Below are 15,552 nucleotides of genomic sequence, written 5' to 3'. Positions count from 1 at the left end.
GTTGAAGGAAACGAAAATCAAGGAACTAAATTATAGATTTTCGAAGAAGACTAGGCTTATGTTTGGGAATTGCATCCAAATAGACGCTAAATTATAACTAGGTTGAAAATTGAGTGGCTATAAGTAATTTACTCGAGCGATAGCGTAGTGTTCAAAAAAAAAAAACCTAGCCATCTAATAATTAGTTTAAAATCAAGTTAAGAAATTAATAATTAGTTTAATCACGAAGTAAAAAGATTCTCTTTTTTGGCTCATTCTCCTTTTTAATCAAATTAGAGAGGTGTCATCATCCCTGTGAACGTTCAACCAATGTTTAGAAACTCAATTTTTTTAATTAAATTTCATGTATATGGTGTTCTTCTGTCTAAGGTTGTTGACAGAGGTCTTTCTTTCTGAAGCATCCGATCTCTTCTACTCTATCCTTGTCACTTCCATTTCTGGTTTTTTCCCCTTCACTCAGTGCCTTCTGTATATCAAAACTAAATCCATCTCTCTTATTCAGGTAAAAGCAGTTCATCTACAAGATTTTGTTTCATCCTTTTGTTTACAGGTTTGATTTTCAACATTTCTAGCCTTCTTTTGGGTCATCAATGAAGGCATCCCTGGTTTATCTGCTATGACTGTTATGCATGCAGGCGAGGTCATGATATCTAGTCCTACGATAATGTGCCAGACATGAATTGTTTCGATGCCGTTTAACCTCTTAGCTATCTTCATTCTTGGAGATTCAAGCCTAGCGTCGAAATCAAAAGCTTGGCATATGTCGATTTAATTGATCTCCAACTGGGCTGCCACAGACACATGCAGCAAGCCAGCAAGTGGGCAGTGGCTACTTTCTGCTAAATTCTGATATCTGATCTGATGTAAAGCAATGACTGTCAATGGGCGATGGGGCGTGTGTGTGTGACTAGTCCATTTTTTCTCAATGAGCTCAGCATTTTTTCTTCTAATGATGACAAGCTCAGACTTAAAATTTGTGGAATGATGATTCTTTCATAGTTATGAAACTGATATATTATGTTGATAAGGCAAAAAACGACTGATCCTGACATAATTAAACGAAGGGCCATTAATGCAAAGCCACTTCATTAATGCAAAGTCACTTCACAGCCATTGTCAATCTTCCATCTTTAGCTCATAATTTAAAGTTTCAAAATCTTTGCAATAAGGCCATTAAATTTTTCTTACAGCGATTAAAAAACAACTGTAAATTTCCCCCTTTTCATAGTTTTGAAAGCGTGCACGCATCTAAGCATTGATGCATGGGATTGGGAAAGGGATCGTTGCTCTTATTGCTCTTCTCTTTTCTCTCACTCAAACCAAAAACCATTAGTTAATGCTTTCTTTGCTTTTCTGAGAAAGCTTCAGTTCAGCTGACGTTCAAGTCCCGCACGCAAGGTTTCATGCTATGGAGTTGGTGTTCTCATTAAAGTGTGTAGTTGTTTATGTTTGTCCAATCACATCTTATAAATGTGATAATAATTATGATTTAAAGTATTTTTAAAAAATACATATAAAAATTGTGATAATAATTATGATTTAAAATATTTTAAAAAAATACATATAAAAATTATTTTGACATCAATAATTTAAAAATATATAAAAAAAATTAAAATTTTAAAATAACACAATTTGCATTCCGGCTCCAACTTTGGATGCAATGCCAATCATACCATGCAAAACCATGCCATTTTGGTACAAGTGATACTGTGATTGGATTGTTTGATGAGATCTTGGGATGAACTTGAAATCTAGACCGATATGGGAATGGACTAGAAATTGAAATCACTATCAACATTCTACGGATTAATTGAAACAAACGAACGTGGTGAAGTTTAGAAGTCCCATGAACATGAGGGGAGCCTTGTGACATTGAGAAATTTAGTGGGATTTTGGAAGTATATAATGTCATGAGCCTCCTCACCTAAGAATATATATATATATATATAACGGGAATTTGGAGTTTCCTCGTCATTGATTGGTGGGTTCTACATTTAATTAAACCCACATGAAATTTACCAATTTAATTATTGAGGGGTTTCAATAACCTGATTTTTGGTGGATTTATCTGTCTAACGAGACAAATAGTTCATTTATTTTTCTGTTAAATTTTTTTTTTCTTTAAATTAAATATTTGTATGTATTTTCAAGTCACGAGACAAATAGTTCATTTATTTTTCTGTTTAAAAAAAATTATTTTCTTTAAATTAAATATTTTTATGTATTTTCAAGTCATTTTAATATATTGATGTTAAAAATAAATTTTAAAAAATAAAAAATATTATTTTGATATATTTTTAAACAAAAAATACTTTAAAAAATAATATTTATCATAATATTAAACAGGCTTAAAATATCATTAAAAATTTCTATAAGTCATGGGTCAAGTTAAGAAAAAAATTTAATGGTGTTTAAAGAGTAAATATAGATAATTATTTTATTAATTCACAATAATAAATAGATAAGAAAGAGAATCAAATCTAATATTTATAAAAAAAAATAAGAAAAATATTTTTAATGAGGCTGAAAAATATTTTTGTTTTCTCCCTTTTATTTAACTTTCTTTGTGTTTATCTCTCCTCTGAAAATCAATAAGAGTAATTTCTTTCCTAGCATCGTAAAATATATCGCATAAGATACTTGATTGGACTATACTTGGACAATTAACTTTATATAATTGAGACTAAACATCAAAGATTAAAATTTTAAAAGAAAACTGTAAAAAAATAAAATTCTTAGAAAAATAAGAATTTAGAAATATAATGCTTATCTAAATATCTAAATTAGGGGATTGACCCCTTTGTCTAATCCATGCATTTCCATTTGATTTTTTGAAATTGGGATGTAAAACTGAAAGGGCACAAATTCTCAATTATTATTATTATTTTTATTAATGAAGTTAATTTGCATATTCTTTGAAATTTTTTTAATTATAATACTAAGGTTAAATTATAAATTTATTTTTTAGAATTCATCAATTTAAATTTCATGAATTTTAAATTACTACAAAATTATATAATTATTAATTTTAAAATTTATAAAATTTATTAAAATATATACAAACAGGCTGGATGGCCGGATACCCACATAAAAAAAAATTATCAATAATTACGTGCACATTAACGGGATGGATTTTGATTCTTTGGCATGTCTCGCACTGAGCAATATACTCTGCGTCTCAGGAAAACTGGAAAGTAATCGATCATATGGTTACAATTTATCTGTGGGCTGGTGCCCAATACAAATAATAAGAAAGAAAGTTGACTGCATAAAAGTTTTCTGTCAAAACCAGCTTCGTTTTTCCTTTCCTTCATCAAACAACAGGTTTCTTAAGCCTAATTAAGCACCCCCATCATAACAATCTTGCTCGTCAGCTTTCCCCTAATACTTACTGATAACGTTTATTCTCTTTTCTTGACCACCAATTACGTTAATTTGTTCTTGATTTCTTGAATTTAATTTAGAGTTTTGAGTTATTGTACCATCGAGCTAACAGAAAAATATATTGTTTAGGTGATTTTTACAAATAAAATAACAATGTTTGAGACAAAAACTAAAAAAAATTCTTGGATTTAAGCTCTAATGTCACCAAATTTAGACCCAAGTAAAATCTCAGGTCCCATGTACAGATTTCAAACCCAAAAGAAGCATATGACATGGTTTTTACATAGAAAAATAAAAGGTAGGAACATAATTTTGAAATCTGGATCTGCCTAACAGGTCAACCTGGGACTCGACCGATCCAAACATGAGACCGGTCTGGATCTAAGTAAAAATCCATCTGCAAGTTGGCTCGAAAAAACCCGGTCGACCTGGGTAAACCCGACTAAAACCCAACCTCTTTTTTTTCATATGTATAGAGGTTAAATGACGGCGAAGATGAATGATGCATTGAAGATGCAAGCCTACAATTGCAAACAAAGAAAACCTAATAAAGAAAAACAATTTCAATCCTGAATTGCAGAAGAGCAGAAGACTCTTGATCCCTTCAATAAGGTTAAACTTTTGTTTCTTTTCATGAATCTCCTTCTTTCACTTTCTCTTTTCTTTATTCTTTGCTTTTTTTCGAACTAACAGATTAGGTATCGATTAACAGTTCTTGATTCAGTCATCAAAATTCAAAACTCCCTTTATCTCCCACTATTTTTTCAAAACAACCCCAAAATCATTTAAAAAAATAAGAAAACTTATACATTATCCGAATAAGAAGTGCACTTGGCCTTATTATGATCACCACTACTTTTCTTTCTCTTCCTTGTAACAAAAGAAAAACTTTGATGATTTAGTCCTTTTGGTGGTGACTGATGATATTTATTATTAGAAGAGTTTGAATTTGCGATGATAAGTCTTATGTGTTGTGAAGTAAACCTATAGTCATTAAAACACATAAGAAGGGAAAGAGAAGTGCTTCTAAAAAATTTCAAAATAGTTTATGTTTTAAAAAAACAAAAAGAAAGAAAAAACATGCTAAACGGTGGGTTATGGAATTTTCTTTTTTAAAAAATTAATGTATTGACAATAAGAATGAATTAAAAAAATATAGAAAAAAATATTATAATTACATAAAAATAAATTTAAAAAATTAAATTAATTCAAATTAATTTAGGTTAATTCATTTAATTTATAACCCAATCACTAGACCAGATCAATTATTAAAATTATCAACAATATATATAAGTTTCAATAATATAAAACAGGTGGGTCAGTAGCATAGATTAAGGATTTGTTTTTTCTGCAGTTTGAGTTATGTAATTATTAATATAATAATTATTTAAAATTTATATAATAGTAAATTTTAAAATTTAAAAGATTAATAGAGTTTCCATTCTTGCTTCCTGCGAAGAGACAACTCACTCCTCGGGCCTTTCCACTACACGATGCTCAGCTCACCATTCCCTCTCTTGCACGTCTCGTGTCTCATCTTGCACATCCATGATCCATGTCTCTCTCTTTCCCTGTGAGCATCTCAACATCAAGCACGGTACAGACATTTAGAAAGACAAAAACAGCCCCACAAGTCCATAGCGACTCCCCAGATTTATTCACATGTACTTCCTCTGCATGCAGATTTGCAGACGGCAACAGAGGCTGCAACTTCCCTTTGAAGGTTACAGAGAGCTCAATTCTAAAGCTGTCCCTTCAAGGGGTTGTTTGGTCAATTCAAGATGTTATATGTTCCTTCCCCATGCACGAATCTTGAGTTCTGGACTTCCCTTCTCTGGAGAGAATATGGCGACAGATGAAAATATAGGGTTTTGTAGGGTCCGCTTGCTCAAGATTCTTAATAATTCGCAAGCATGGAAAAAATTGCAGTGATTAATTAGATGGTGTCTGTTCCTTTACAACCTCGTATCTTACTCATGATTGACCCGTAAGATATTGAAAAATTATAGTGATTAATTAGATTGTGTATGTGTTTTCTTTACAACTCTATATTATAATTATAATTTTAAAATTTGATAAATTTAGAATACTAGCCCTAATTTTTTTAAAAAAATTTAAAACAACATTATTTTAATTAATAAAAAAATTAATGGTTTAGTTAGGTTTAAATCAATTAGATTAGTAAATTAATTCAAGTTTTTGATTGGATTAGTTAAAATTTTTTTTATATATGTTTTCAAATTAGATGAATTCATGTCTTGAGCCTATTAGATCATGAATTAACTTACTTGTTGATCGAGATTTTAAAACTATATCATATATATATATATGATAAATTATTAGTTAAGTGTTGGTATTTGAGGGAGAAATTGAACTTAATACCCATCATTATATGAAATTAATGTAAGAAACATAACAAAATTAAGGTAATTTATGCTCATAATTACATATTTTTTCTCTTTAAAGATTTTTTTTATTAACATGGATATTTAAGTCAACTTGTGTACATCTTGACTAATCATATGAATCTTAACATGGATATTTAAGTCAACTTGTGTATATCTTGACTAATCGTATAAATCTTGAAATTAATAATTATATAAGTCTTTAATGGCTATTTTATTAGCAACTATAAAGCTTGAATTCAAACCATATAAAAAATAAATTTTTTGATCCCATACTCTTACCACTAAACCATCTTAAATGAGTTGCAAATGATTTTTAAATGAGAAAAATAAGTAAATAACAATGAAAAAAATAAATTTTTAATGTGAATTAATGTTACTAGAAAATCTAAAAATAATGTATAAAAGTGTAGCATCATGTTAAAATTTTTCTTTTTAGAAAAATAATAATTTTTATGTTAATAATTTTTTTTAAAAAATAGGATTTAAGGTAATGTTGTGCAACCCAAATGGGTTGTAATTAGAGATGATATCAGTCGAAATTAATGAAAATCCAATACAATGGAGGGCAAAAAATAAGCTTTTGGTTCCTTGAACTTCCCCTCATGTTGATGATGCCGATTGAAACAAGCCTTGATCACTGGAAGCAGAAGAATTATTTATTCTGAGACTGTCGATTTTCAAAAAATAAAAATTCGATTTTCTAACCAAAAAGTTAATGCTATACCAACTATTTTATATTTTTTTGGATTTTTATGTTCAATTTATGATTCCAATATATGAAATGCACTCTTTTAATAGACAGCTCTACACTCAACACAACACCATTATTAACACAATTGCATGTTACTCTCATAGTTATAAAATTGGAATATTTTTTTAACAAAACTTTTTTTATTTTAAATTATTTTTACTTGTTAAAGAAAATGTTTGGAAATGTCTATCATTCCATATTATAAAAAAATTTATTTTTTCTAGTTAAAAATTATTATTTTTATATATTTTGAATAAATCATTTTAATATACATATTTTGAATAATTTTAATATACTAATTTTAAAAATAAAAAAATATAATTTTAATATAAAAAATAATTTAAAAAATATATCAACCAAGCTAACACGGAAATATAATTTCCAACTATAATTTTGTGTATTTCTAACTATGACCGGATCATGCGTAAATATCATGAGAGAGTAAGACAAGGTACAATTCAACAAAACTTACCCTTTGCAGTTCACTCCTTGGAAAATAAAGCATCGTAGTGCTGAATTTTAATCAGCAACATTTATTTATCTGATATTAAATAAATGGAAAATGAATGTCATTGTGTTTGGTTGAATTATGTTTTTTAAAATATTTTTTATTTTAAAATATATTAAAAATTTAAGTTTTTTTTCTTGAATTATTTTATTTTTTTAATGTTTTTAGGCTTTTTTTCTTGAATTATTTTATTTTTTAATGTTTTTAGGCTATTTTTGTATGCTGATATTAAAAATAATTTTTTTTAAATAAAATAAATATTATTTTAATACATTTCCAAACTCAAAATATTTTAAAAAATAATTATTATTACAATACCAATATTAACTTAGTATTTTTTATTTAAAATCTCATTTACTTTTCAGAAGTCAAATTAGATAGTAAATACTCCACACTTGGTCAAAATTAATTTGTCATTGAAACAAAAAGGACCGACGTAAAGTCTTATAATCACTATAGGGACTAGATTATAATCGGCTTAACACTCATGTCATGTGAGCTGCATGCATTTCTCAGTTTCTCTGACACCCACCCTCTCCCTCCCAAATAGCACCATGGCGTTTTAGCTTCTTCTCACTCTCACTGTCACCATTTACTGGTTACCTACTTTCAGCTTCTTCTCTCTCAAATGGGTTTTTCTTCTCAGCTCCTACCTCTCATTTTCTCCATGTAAAACCTAAAAAAAAAAAAAACCTTTCCTTTTTCTCTGCAACAATGGCAACTTTCTTCAAGCTTGTGTTTTTTTGCCTTCTAGTGTTGACACAGTCTCTCGTTTTGGTTTCGAAGTACACCGAAGATCAAAGCACTGATAGGAAGTCTCTTATTTCCTTCAAAAATGCACTAAAAACTCCAAAAGTCCTTTCTTCATGGAACATAACGAGCCACCATTGTAGCTGGGCTGGTGTTTCTTGCCAACTCGGCCGAGTTGTTTCATTGATTCTGTCTGCTCAGGGCCTTGAAGGCCCACTTCACCCTTCTCTTTTCGATCTTTCTTCCTTAACCGTCCTTGATTTGTCCTATAACCTTCTTTTTGGTGAAGTCCCTCGTCACTTTTCAAACCTTAAACGACTGAAACAACTTTCTCTAGGTGATAACCTGCTATCAGGCGAGTTACCGAGCGAGCTCGGTCTTCTGACTCAGCTCCAAACCCTACAACTCGGTCCCAACTCGTTCGCCGGGAAAATTCCTCCGGAGCTTGGGAGGTTATCCCAGCTCAACACTCTTGACCTCTCAAGCAGTGGGCTCACCGGGTCAGTGCCGCATCAACTCGGGAAGTTGATTGGGCTTCAGTTCTTGGACCTTGGCAACAACCTTCTGTCAGGTTCTCCTGTAACGCTCTTTAAACTTGAATCTTTAATATCCTTGGATATATCAAACAATTCCTTTTCTGGTCCCATTCCACCTGAAATAGGCAACCTTAAAAACCTTTCTGATCTTTACATTGGTGTCAACTTGTTTTCTGGTCCTTTGCCACCTCAAATTGGTGACCTTTCAAGACTTGTAAACTTCTTTGCACCTTCATGTGCAATCACTGGTCCTTTGCCTGAAGCAATTTCCAATTTGAAGTCACTAAGTAAACTTGACCTTTCATACAATCCATTGAAGTGTTCAATACCAAAGTCTGTTGGTAAAATGGAAAGCTTGTCAATATTGTATCTTGTTTACTCTGAGCTTAATGGCTCTATACCTGCAGAACTTGGAAATTGCAAAAACTTGAAGACTTTGATGTTGTCTTTCAATTCTCTGTCTGGGGTTTTACCAGAAGAGCTTTCAATGTTGCCTATGTTGACATTTTCTGCTGATAAGAATCAACTTTCTGGGCCATTGCCTGCTTGGCTTGGAAAGTGGAACCAAGTGGAATCACTTTTGCTTTCAAATAATAGATTTACGGGGAAAATTCCAGCTGAAGTTGGGAATTGCTCGGCGTTGAGAGTGATTAGTTTGAGTAGTAACATGCTGAGTGGGGAGATACCAAGAGAGCTTTGTAATGCTGTTGAACTCATGGAGATTGATCTTGATGGGAACTTCCTGGCTGGTGATATTGAGGACGTGTTTTTGAAGTGTACTAATTTGAGTCAGTTGGTTTTGATGAATAATCAGGTTAGTGGATCGATTCCGGAATACTTAGCAGAGCTTCCCTTAATGGTGCTTGACCTTGATTCCAACAATTTCTCGGGTACCATACCTTTAAGTTTATGGAACTCCCTGAACCTGATGGAATTCTCTGCTGCTAATAATTTCTTGGAGGGTTCTCTGCCTGCGGGGATTGGCAATGCTGTTCAGTTGGAGAGGCTGGTGCTTAGCAACAATCAATTAGGGGGTATTATCCCCAAGGAGATAGGCAATCTCACAGCTCTTTCAGTGCTCGACTTGAACTCTAATCTGTTGGAAGGGAACATTCCTGTGGAGCTAGGACATTCTGTTGCACTCACCACTTTGGACCTGGGTAATAATCAACTTTGTGGATCGATACCGGAGAAACTTGCAGATTTGGTTCAATTACATTGCTTGGTTCTTTCTCACAATAAGTTATCAGGGTCCATTCCATCGAAGCCGTCTTTGTATTTTCGTGAAGCTAGCATTCCTGATTCAAGCTTCTTTCAACACCTTGGCGTGTTTGATTTGTCACACAATAAGTTGTCTGGTTCAATACCTGAGGAGATGGGGAACCTCATGTTTGTAGTGGATCTTTTACTTAACAATAACAAGCTTGCCGGTGAAATTCCTGGATCACTTTCAAGGTTGACGAATCTTACAACCTTGGATTTGTCTGGAAATATGTTAACCGGCTCCATTCCACCAGAACTCGTTGATTCTTCCAAGCTTCAGGGCCTGTATCTGGGAAATAATCAGCTCACTGGAACCATCCCTGGGAGATTAGGTGGTCTGTGCAGCTTGGTGAAGCTGAATTTGACTGGTAATCAGTTGCATGGTCCACTTCCTCTTAGTCTTGGAGACTTGAAAGAGCTTACTCACTTAGATTTGAGCGATAATGAGCTTGATGGTGAGCTTCCTTCTTCTGTATCACAAATGCTGAATCTTGTGGGGCTTTATGTTCAGCAGAACCGGCTATCTGGGCCTTTAGACGAGCTCCTATCAAGTTCCATGGCATGGAAGATTGAAACTATGGATTTGAGTAATAATTTCTTTGATGGAAACTTGCCGCGATCATTTGGAAACCTTTCATACTTGACATATTTGGATCTTCATGGAAATAAATTCACAGGAACCGTTCCTGTAGAGCTCGGGAATTTAATGCAACTCGAATATCTTGATGTTTCAGAGAATAGGTTATCAGGGAAAATTCCAGAGAATATATGTGCCCTGTTTAATCTGTTTTATTTGAATTTGGCAGAAAACAGTTTAGAAGGGCCAGTACCGAGAAGTGGTATTTGTCTAAACCGGTCAAAAATTTCTCTCGCTGGCAACAAAGATCTCTGCGGGAGAATCTTGGGTTTAGATTGCAGGATCAAAAGCTTTAACAAGTCGTATTTTTTGAATGCTTGGGGACTTGCTGGGATTGCGGTTGGATGTATGATTTTCGCTCTTAGTACAGCCTTTACTCTGCGGAAATGGATTATGAGAGACAGTGGGCAAGGTGACCCTGAGGAAATTGAGGAAAGAAAACTGAGCAGTTTTATTGATCGAAACATGTACTTCTTGAGCAGCAGCAGATCAAAGGAACCTCTGAGTATCAACATAGCCATGTTTGAGCAGCCTCTTCTGAAAATTACTTTAGTTGATATTCTTGAAGCCACCAACAACTTTTGCAAGACGAACATCATTGGAGATGGAGGTTTTGGTACTGTATACAAGGCCACTCTACCTGATGGAAAGACAGTTGCGGTCAAGAAGCTGAGCCAAGCCAAGGCACAAGGTGACCGAGAATTTATAGCTGAAATGGAAACTTTGGGGAAGGTTAAGCATCGTAATCTTGTCCCATTGCTCGGATATTGTTCTTTTGGGGAGGAAAAGCTCCTTGTTTATGAATACATGGTGAATGGGAGCTTAGATCTCTGGCTAAGAAATCGAAGTGGGGCTCTTGATGTCTTTGATTGGCCAAAGCGCTTCAAGATTGCAACTGGTGCAGCATGTGGGCTAGCTTTTCTCCACCATGGATTCACCCCCCACATCATTCACAGGGACATCAAGGCCAGCAACATCCTAGTTAATGAGAACTTCGAGCCCAGGGTTGCTGATTTTGGCCTGGCCAGATTGATCAGTGCTTGTGAAACTCATGTTAGCACTGACATAGCGGGTACATTTGGCTACATACCACCAGAGTATGGTCAGAGCGGGAGGTCTACTACAAGAGGAGATGTTTATAGCTTTGGTGTAATTCTGCTTGAATTGGTGACTGGGAAAGAGCCAACAGGACCAGATTTCAAAGAGGTTGAAGGGGGGAACCTAGTTGGTTGGGTGTCTCAAAGGATTAAGAAGGGGCAGACTGCTGATGTTCTTGATCCAACAGTTCTTAGTGCAGATTCCAAGCAGACGATGCTTCAAGTGCTGCAGATTGCTGCTGTTTGCCTGTCTGACAATCCAGCAAACAGACCTACTATGCTTAAAGTGTTGAAGTTCCTGAAAGGGATCAGAGATGGGTAGGTGTAGATTATCTGTGTCTGTGATCATATAAAGTTTGTTCTTAATAACAACCCCTTAACATGTTTAGAAAAGAAATCTGTTGGAATCTGCAGCTGCAAAAGCTAGTCCAGTTCATAATTTCAATTCAGATTTTTCTTTTTCAATGTTACAAGAAATGTAGGTTGCGCTTGGATAATCATCTGAGACATTATATATATATATATAACTATTTTGTTTTTTTTTTTGTTTTTTGAATAATAAATGACAGCTTAACAATGAATATATGATTACTGAAAACTCAGTACATATGGTTTAAATATATAAATTTACTACTTAGGATGTGAATATGAATTTACCATTGCTATCCTGAGATAGATACATAGTAAATTCGCTGTTCAGTTAGTTAGAGGCGGGAGGTATTCTGTCATACACATGAAGTAATTATTGATACTTGTAGTATAGAAAAGAAATAAACACTAGAAAAAAGAAACAAGGGAAGGAAACTATAAAAAATAATTTTCTATTTTAATCATTTCTTGGTGATATTAAATATGATTTTCTATTTTGTGTTTATTTCTCAAAATATTTATAGCTTGAGCACCGATAAACTTTCCGATAGAGACATCAAAGCAATAAAAAAAGAATCCAATTTTATTTCATTTTATCTTTTTCATTACTACAGTTTTGTTGATCTCCAACATGAAGGGTTTTTCTAAAGCTGTGGCTGTGGCTTTTTCCACAGCTACAAGTTGTAGAAGCGAATGTAATATTAGCTTTTAGGCATTACCGAACACTTCATAACTCTGCTTTTGAAAGTAAAGCTATGGAAACTAAAAAATAAAAAATCCCACACGATGCACTTATTACAAGGAATACAGTAATTTTTATTCTAGGGTGTTTTTTTAATATACTTTTTTAAATTAATAATACTTTATTATTTTTTTAATAATTTAGTATGCTATATTATAAAAAAAAGTATTTTGATACCTTTTTAATCCAAAAGTACATTATAAAAACATTTTACACCACATCGAACCTTTATAACAAAAACATGCACAAAATCCAATACAGATCTAAGTTTCCAGCTGGCGTATCGCTGAAATGACTCATTAAGCTGAGATTACCAAATTGACTTGTGTAGCTATGCTTCTATGTTCATGCAATCTTAATTCATATTTCCTTTTACGCAGATTTCCCATTCTTTTTGGTATTCATACTGGAATGCTTGCCTGCAAACTTCCTATGTGTTAATCAGCCTGAAACGCATATAAATCTAACTAAAATTCCATACATCATCAACAGTAATCAATTAATATTCCAGGTAAATTCCAGTTCCCTCAACCTGAGCGTGTAGCTGACAGTACCACAAGCCTATCAGCACAGATCTTCATTCATTTCTCACACCTCCCAGGTTGGCTTTTCCCCTCAATCATCACAGCACATAATCAGCATCAGCATCAGATTCCATGATGGAATCTCCAAGGAAAGGCGCTGAAAAGTAAAGAATAAAAAATAAAAAATCTTACTCTTGCAGATAGATTGGAAGTAAACATTTTGATTCAGGATCATCTCCATCTACACCGATCTAGTCCATTCCTGCTAAACAGTTGAATCTGTGTTTACAGGCTAAAACCAAATCATTACATAGCAGGACCGAGCCGGTCCAAAGATATTGCAACTCCACAATCAACAAGGGAATTCCACTCAATCATCATTATAACAATATAGAGTGATAGCCTGGGATGGTACTTAGTGCTCCTCTATCTCATAATAATCCTAACAACTCTAATTCTATCAATCGCACATCTTTTGATTTCACCTATGGCATTGTTCAAGCCATGGTGCATCTTGATCACCACCACCACCATTACTATTTCCATCTTGACAACCATTAGTCTCAATTTTCAACCCACCACCACAGCCAGGTTGCCGCAACTGCAACTGCATCCCATCCTCCTCCCCCTCCCCCTCCTCCATATCTCCACTTCCTTCCCTCCCTCTCTTCACACCAACCTCCACCCCAAAGATCCTCGCCCCCTCCTGTTCTTCCTCCTTCTTTGGCAACAAATCCAACATCTTTTTCACACCCTTCCCCTCTCGAGAATTTGCATAATTCGACACCAAACTAAAAATATTAGCACACAAACTCTTCATCTCTGTCAACTCCCCTTTTAGCTGTACATTCTCCTTCCTCAACCTCTCATTCTCATCAATCAAATCCACCGACAACCCCGGCGAAGAACTCCCCGAAATCACTTGCTCATCCGAAGAAGAATTTGACGACGTTTTCACCATGGCCGGAACCACCGCCACCGGTGCTGTCACCACCGCCGGGATTTTCCTCCTTTGTATATTGGCTAACAAATTTTTTTCTCCTCTCCGAAAATTTTCATTCGAAAACTCCCATCGATCCGGTACTACCTTCCTAAATCCCTACAAATAACCATGAAATAATAAATAAATAGAAATTATACAAAATTCAGCTTGATTTCTATTACAATAATAATAGAAATTATGCAAAATTTTGTCTACTCTATCAAAAAAAAAAAACTAATAGAAATTATAAATTTAACAACTTCTATTATTTTTTTATCAGATAAAAACTCTGGTAAATTCAATAAAAAAAAGAAAGAAAATAAAGCAAGGCATACATAAGTGTTTAATTGTCGAACGAAGCTTGAGAAATTATTATGCTTAAAATATTTAGGCAGCAAATCTCTGGCGAAAACGGTTGGATCCCACACTATAAAAGAAGATCCGTCTTCATTCCATGAAACGACATCGTCTATCGTATGATCGTCAACTATTTGATATGTTTTTGTTAAGAATGGTGTTGGTATTGTTCTTGATGTTTCTCCTCCTCCTCCGGTTGTTGGAGTGTCTGTACTGTTTTGCTCCACCAGAGGCGGTGGCGACATGGCCGTGGGATAAAACAGAGAGTTGAGGATTAGTACGGCAGTTCTAGAAGATTCGGTTTTGTCAAGGGGATTTTCAGGGAGGAGAGGAGAGGAAATAATGGAGAGAGAGGAAAGAGCAGGTACGTTACGTTTCTTCGAGAAACTTCCGTGTAATTAATCGAATTACTAAAAAACCTAAATATAACTGTATTTCCTTTGTGGCTTCTAGAAGATAGTTTCTTTTTATTATATAATTTATTTTGTAAGACAGTCATGTATATTTTTTTTTTCTAGAGGATATTTTTTTTGTTATAATAATCATATTTAAATTTTAAAAGGTTAATGTTGAACCTCTATGAACATGTATCCTTATTTTTATGCTCAAAGAGTTTATGTAATATTTTTGTATTTATATGATTTTTCTATCTAATATGTTTGTTATCATTAGGCGTTTGTCTGTTTTTGCTACTAATATTGTTAAATAATGACAAGTGTTAAGTGAATACATAATAAAATATTTTAATTATGTATATTTTAATACTTAATTATTTTGATTCTTGTATTTTATTTTTATTTTCCAAATAAATCTTGAAGTAATTTTTTTTAAATTTTTTTAAGTTTACAAAATACCTAAAACATGATTGAATTTAAACTTAATTTTGGTAAGTAAAAAAATAATAATCTTATTAGTGTTATTATAACCAATCTTAATATGATAATTCAAGACATAATTTAATTGAGTTTTGTGTTAAACTACTTAGAAATTTGATTAAGTCAAATTGAATTAATTCAAATAAAATCAAGTTAATTTTTTTTTGAAATGTATACTTTTAAAATAATATTATTTTAAATTAATTTCGTAAACATGAAAGTCCAACCATGAGAAGAGGGGATGGAACTAGAAAATTATGCATGGGGGTGGGGGGGAGGGCGTGCCTGGAGGTTGGGAATTTCGAAACTATAGGCAGCCGAAATTCAAAGATATTATCTCAAGGAAAGAGATAATATTCAGAATAAAAA

The 15,552-nt window shown here is 33.2% G+C and overlaps 2 protein-coding genes across 3 annotated transcripts; one reads left to right on the top strand and one right to left on the bottom strand.

Annotated features, from left to right (window-relative positions):
- Positions 1-7,473: 7,473 nt before the first annotated feature.
- LOC105129715 (leucine-rich repeat receptor protein kinase EXS-like) lies at positions 7,474-11,656 on the top strand. Its single transcript, XM_011031896.1, has one exon. It carries the CDS (start codon positions 7,766-7,768, stop codon positions 11,654-11,656), a length of 3,891 nt encoding a protein of 1,296 aa, XP_011030198.1. The 5' UTR covers positions 7,474-7,765.
- A 990-nt stretch (positions 11,657-12,646) lies between these two features.
- Positions 12,647-14,713, bottom strand: LOC105129634 (heat stress transcription factor B-2a). 2 transcript variants are annotated; one of them, XR_843108.1, is made up of 3 exons: positions 14,287-14,713; positions 12,978-14,068; positions 12,647-12,891 (listed from the first exon to the last, which is right to left on the bottom strand). XR_843108.1 is itself a non-coding variant. In XM_011031775.1 (2 exons), the coding sequence occupies exons 1-2, from the start codon at positions 14,551-14,553 to the stop codon at positions 13,451-13,453; spliced, it is 885 nt and encodes a 294-aa protein (XP_011030077.1). In that variant the 5' UTR covers positions 14,554-14,713; the 3' UTR covers positions 12,861-13,450. The 2 variants fall into 2 exon arrangements, 1 of the variants encoding a protein (XP_011030077.1); XM_011031775.1 differs by having other exon boundaries at positions 12,861-14,068.
- Positions 14,714-15,552: the final 839 nt, after the last annotated feature.

Source organism: Populus euphratica, unplaced genomic scaffold (assembly GCF_000495115.2).
Source record: "Populus euphratica unplaced genomic scaffold, PopEup_1.0 scaffold16.1, whole genome shotgun sequence".
Taxonomy (NCBI): domain Eukaryota; kingdom Viridiplantae; phylum Streptophyta; class Magnoliopsida; order Malpighiales; family Salicaceae; genus Populus; species Populus euphratica.
Note: the sequence above shows the minus strand (reverse complement) of the source record. Positions and strands in the feature narration are given on the sequence as shown.

Excerpts from the sequence above, each read along its gene's own strand:
- LOC105129634 (XM_011031775.1), bottom strand. The coding sequence starts at position 14,553 with ATGTCGCCACCGCCTCTGGTGGAGCAAAACAGTACAGACACTCCAACA. Across the intron at positions 14,069-14,286 it reads TTCGACAATTAAACACTTAT|GGATTTAGGAAGGTAGTACC; the intron begins GTATGCCTTGCT and ends GGTTATTTGTAG.
- LOC105129715 (XM_011031896.1), top strand. The coding sequence starts at position 7,766 with ATGGCAACTTTCTTCAAGCTTGTGTTTTTTTGCCTTCTAGTGTTGACA.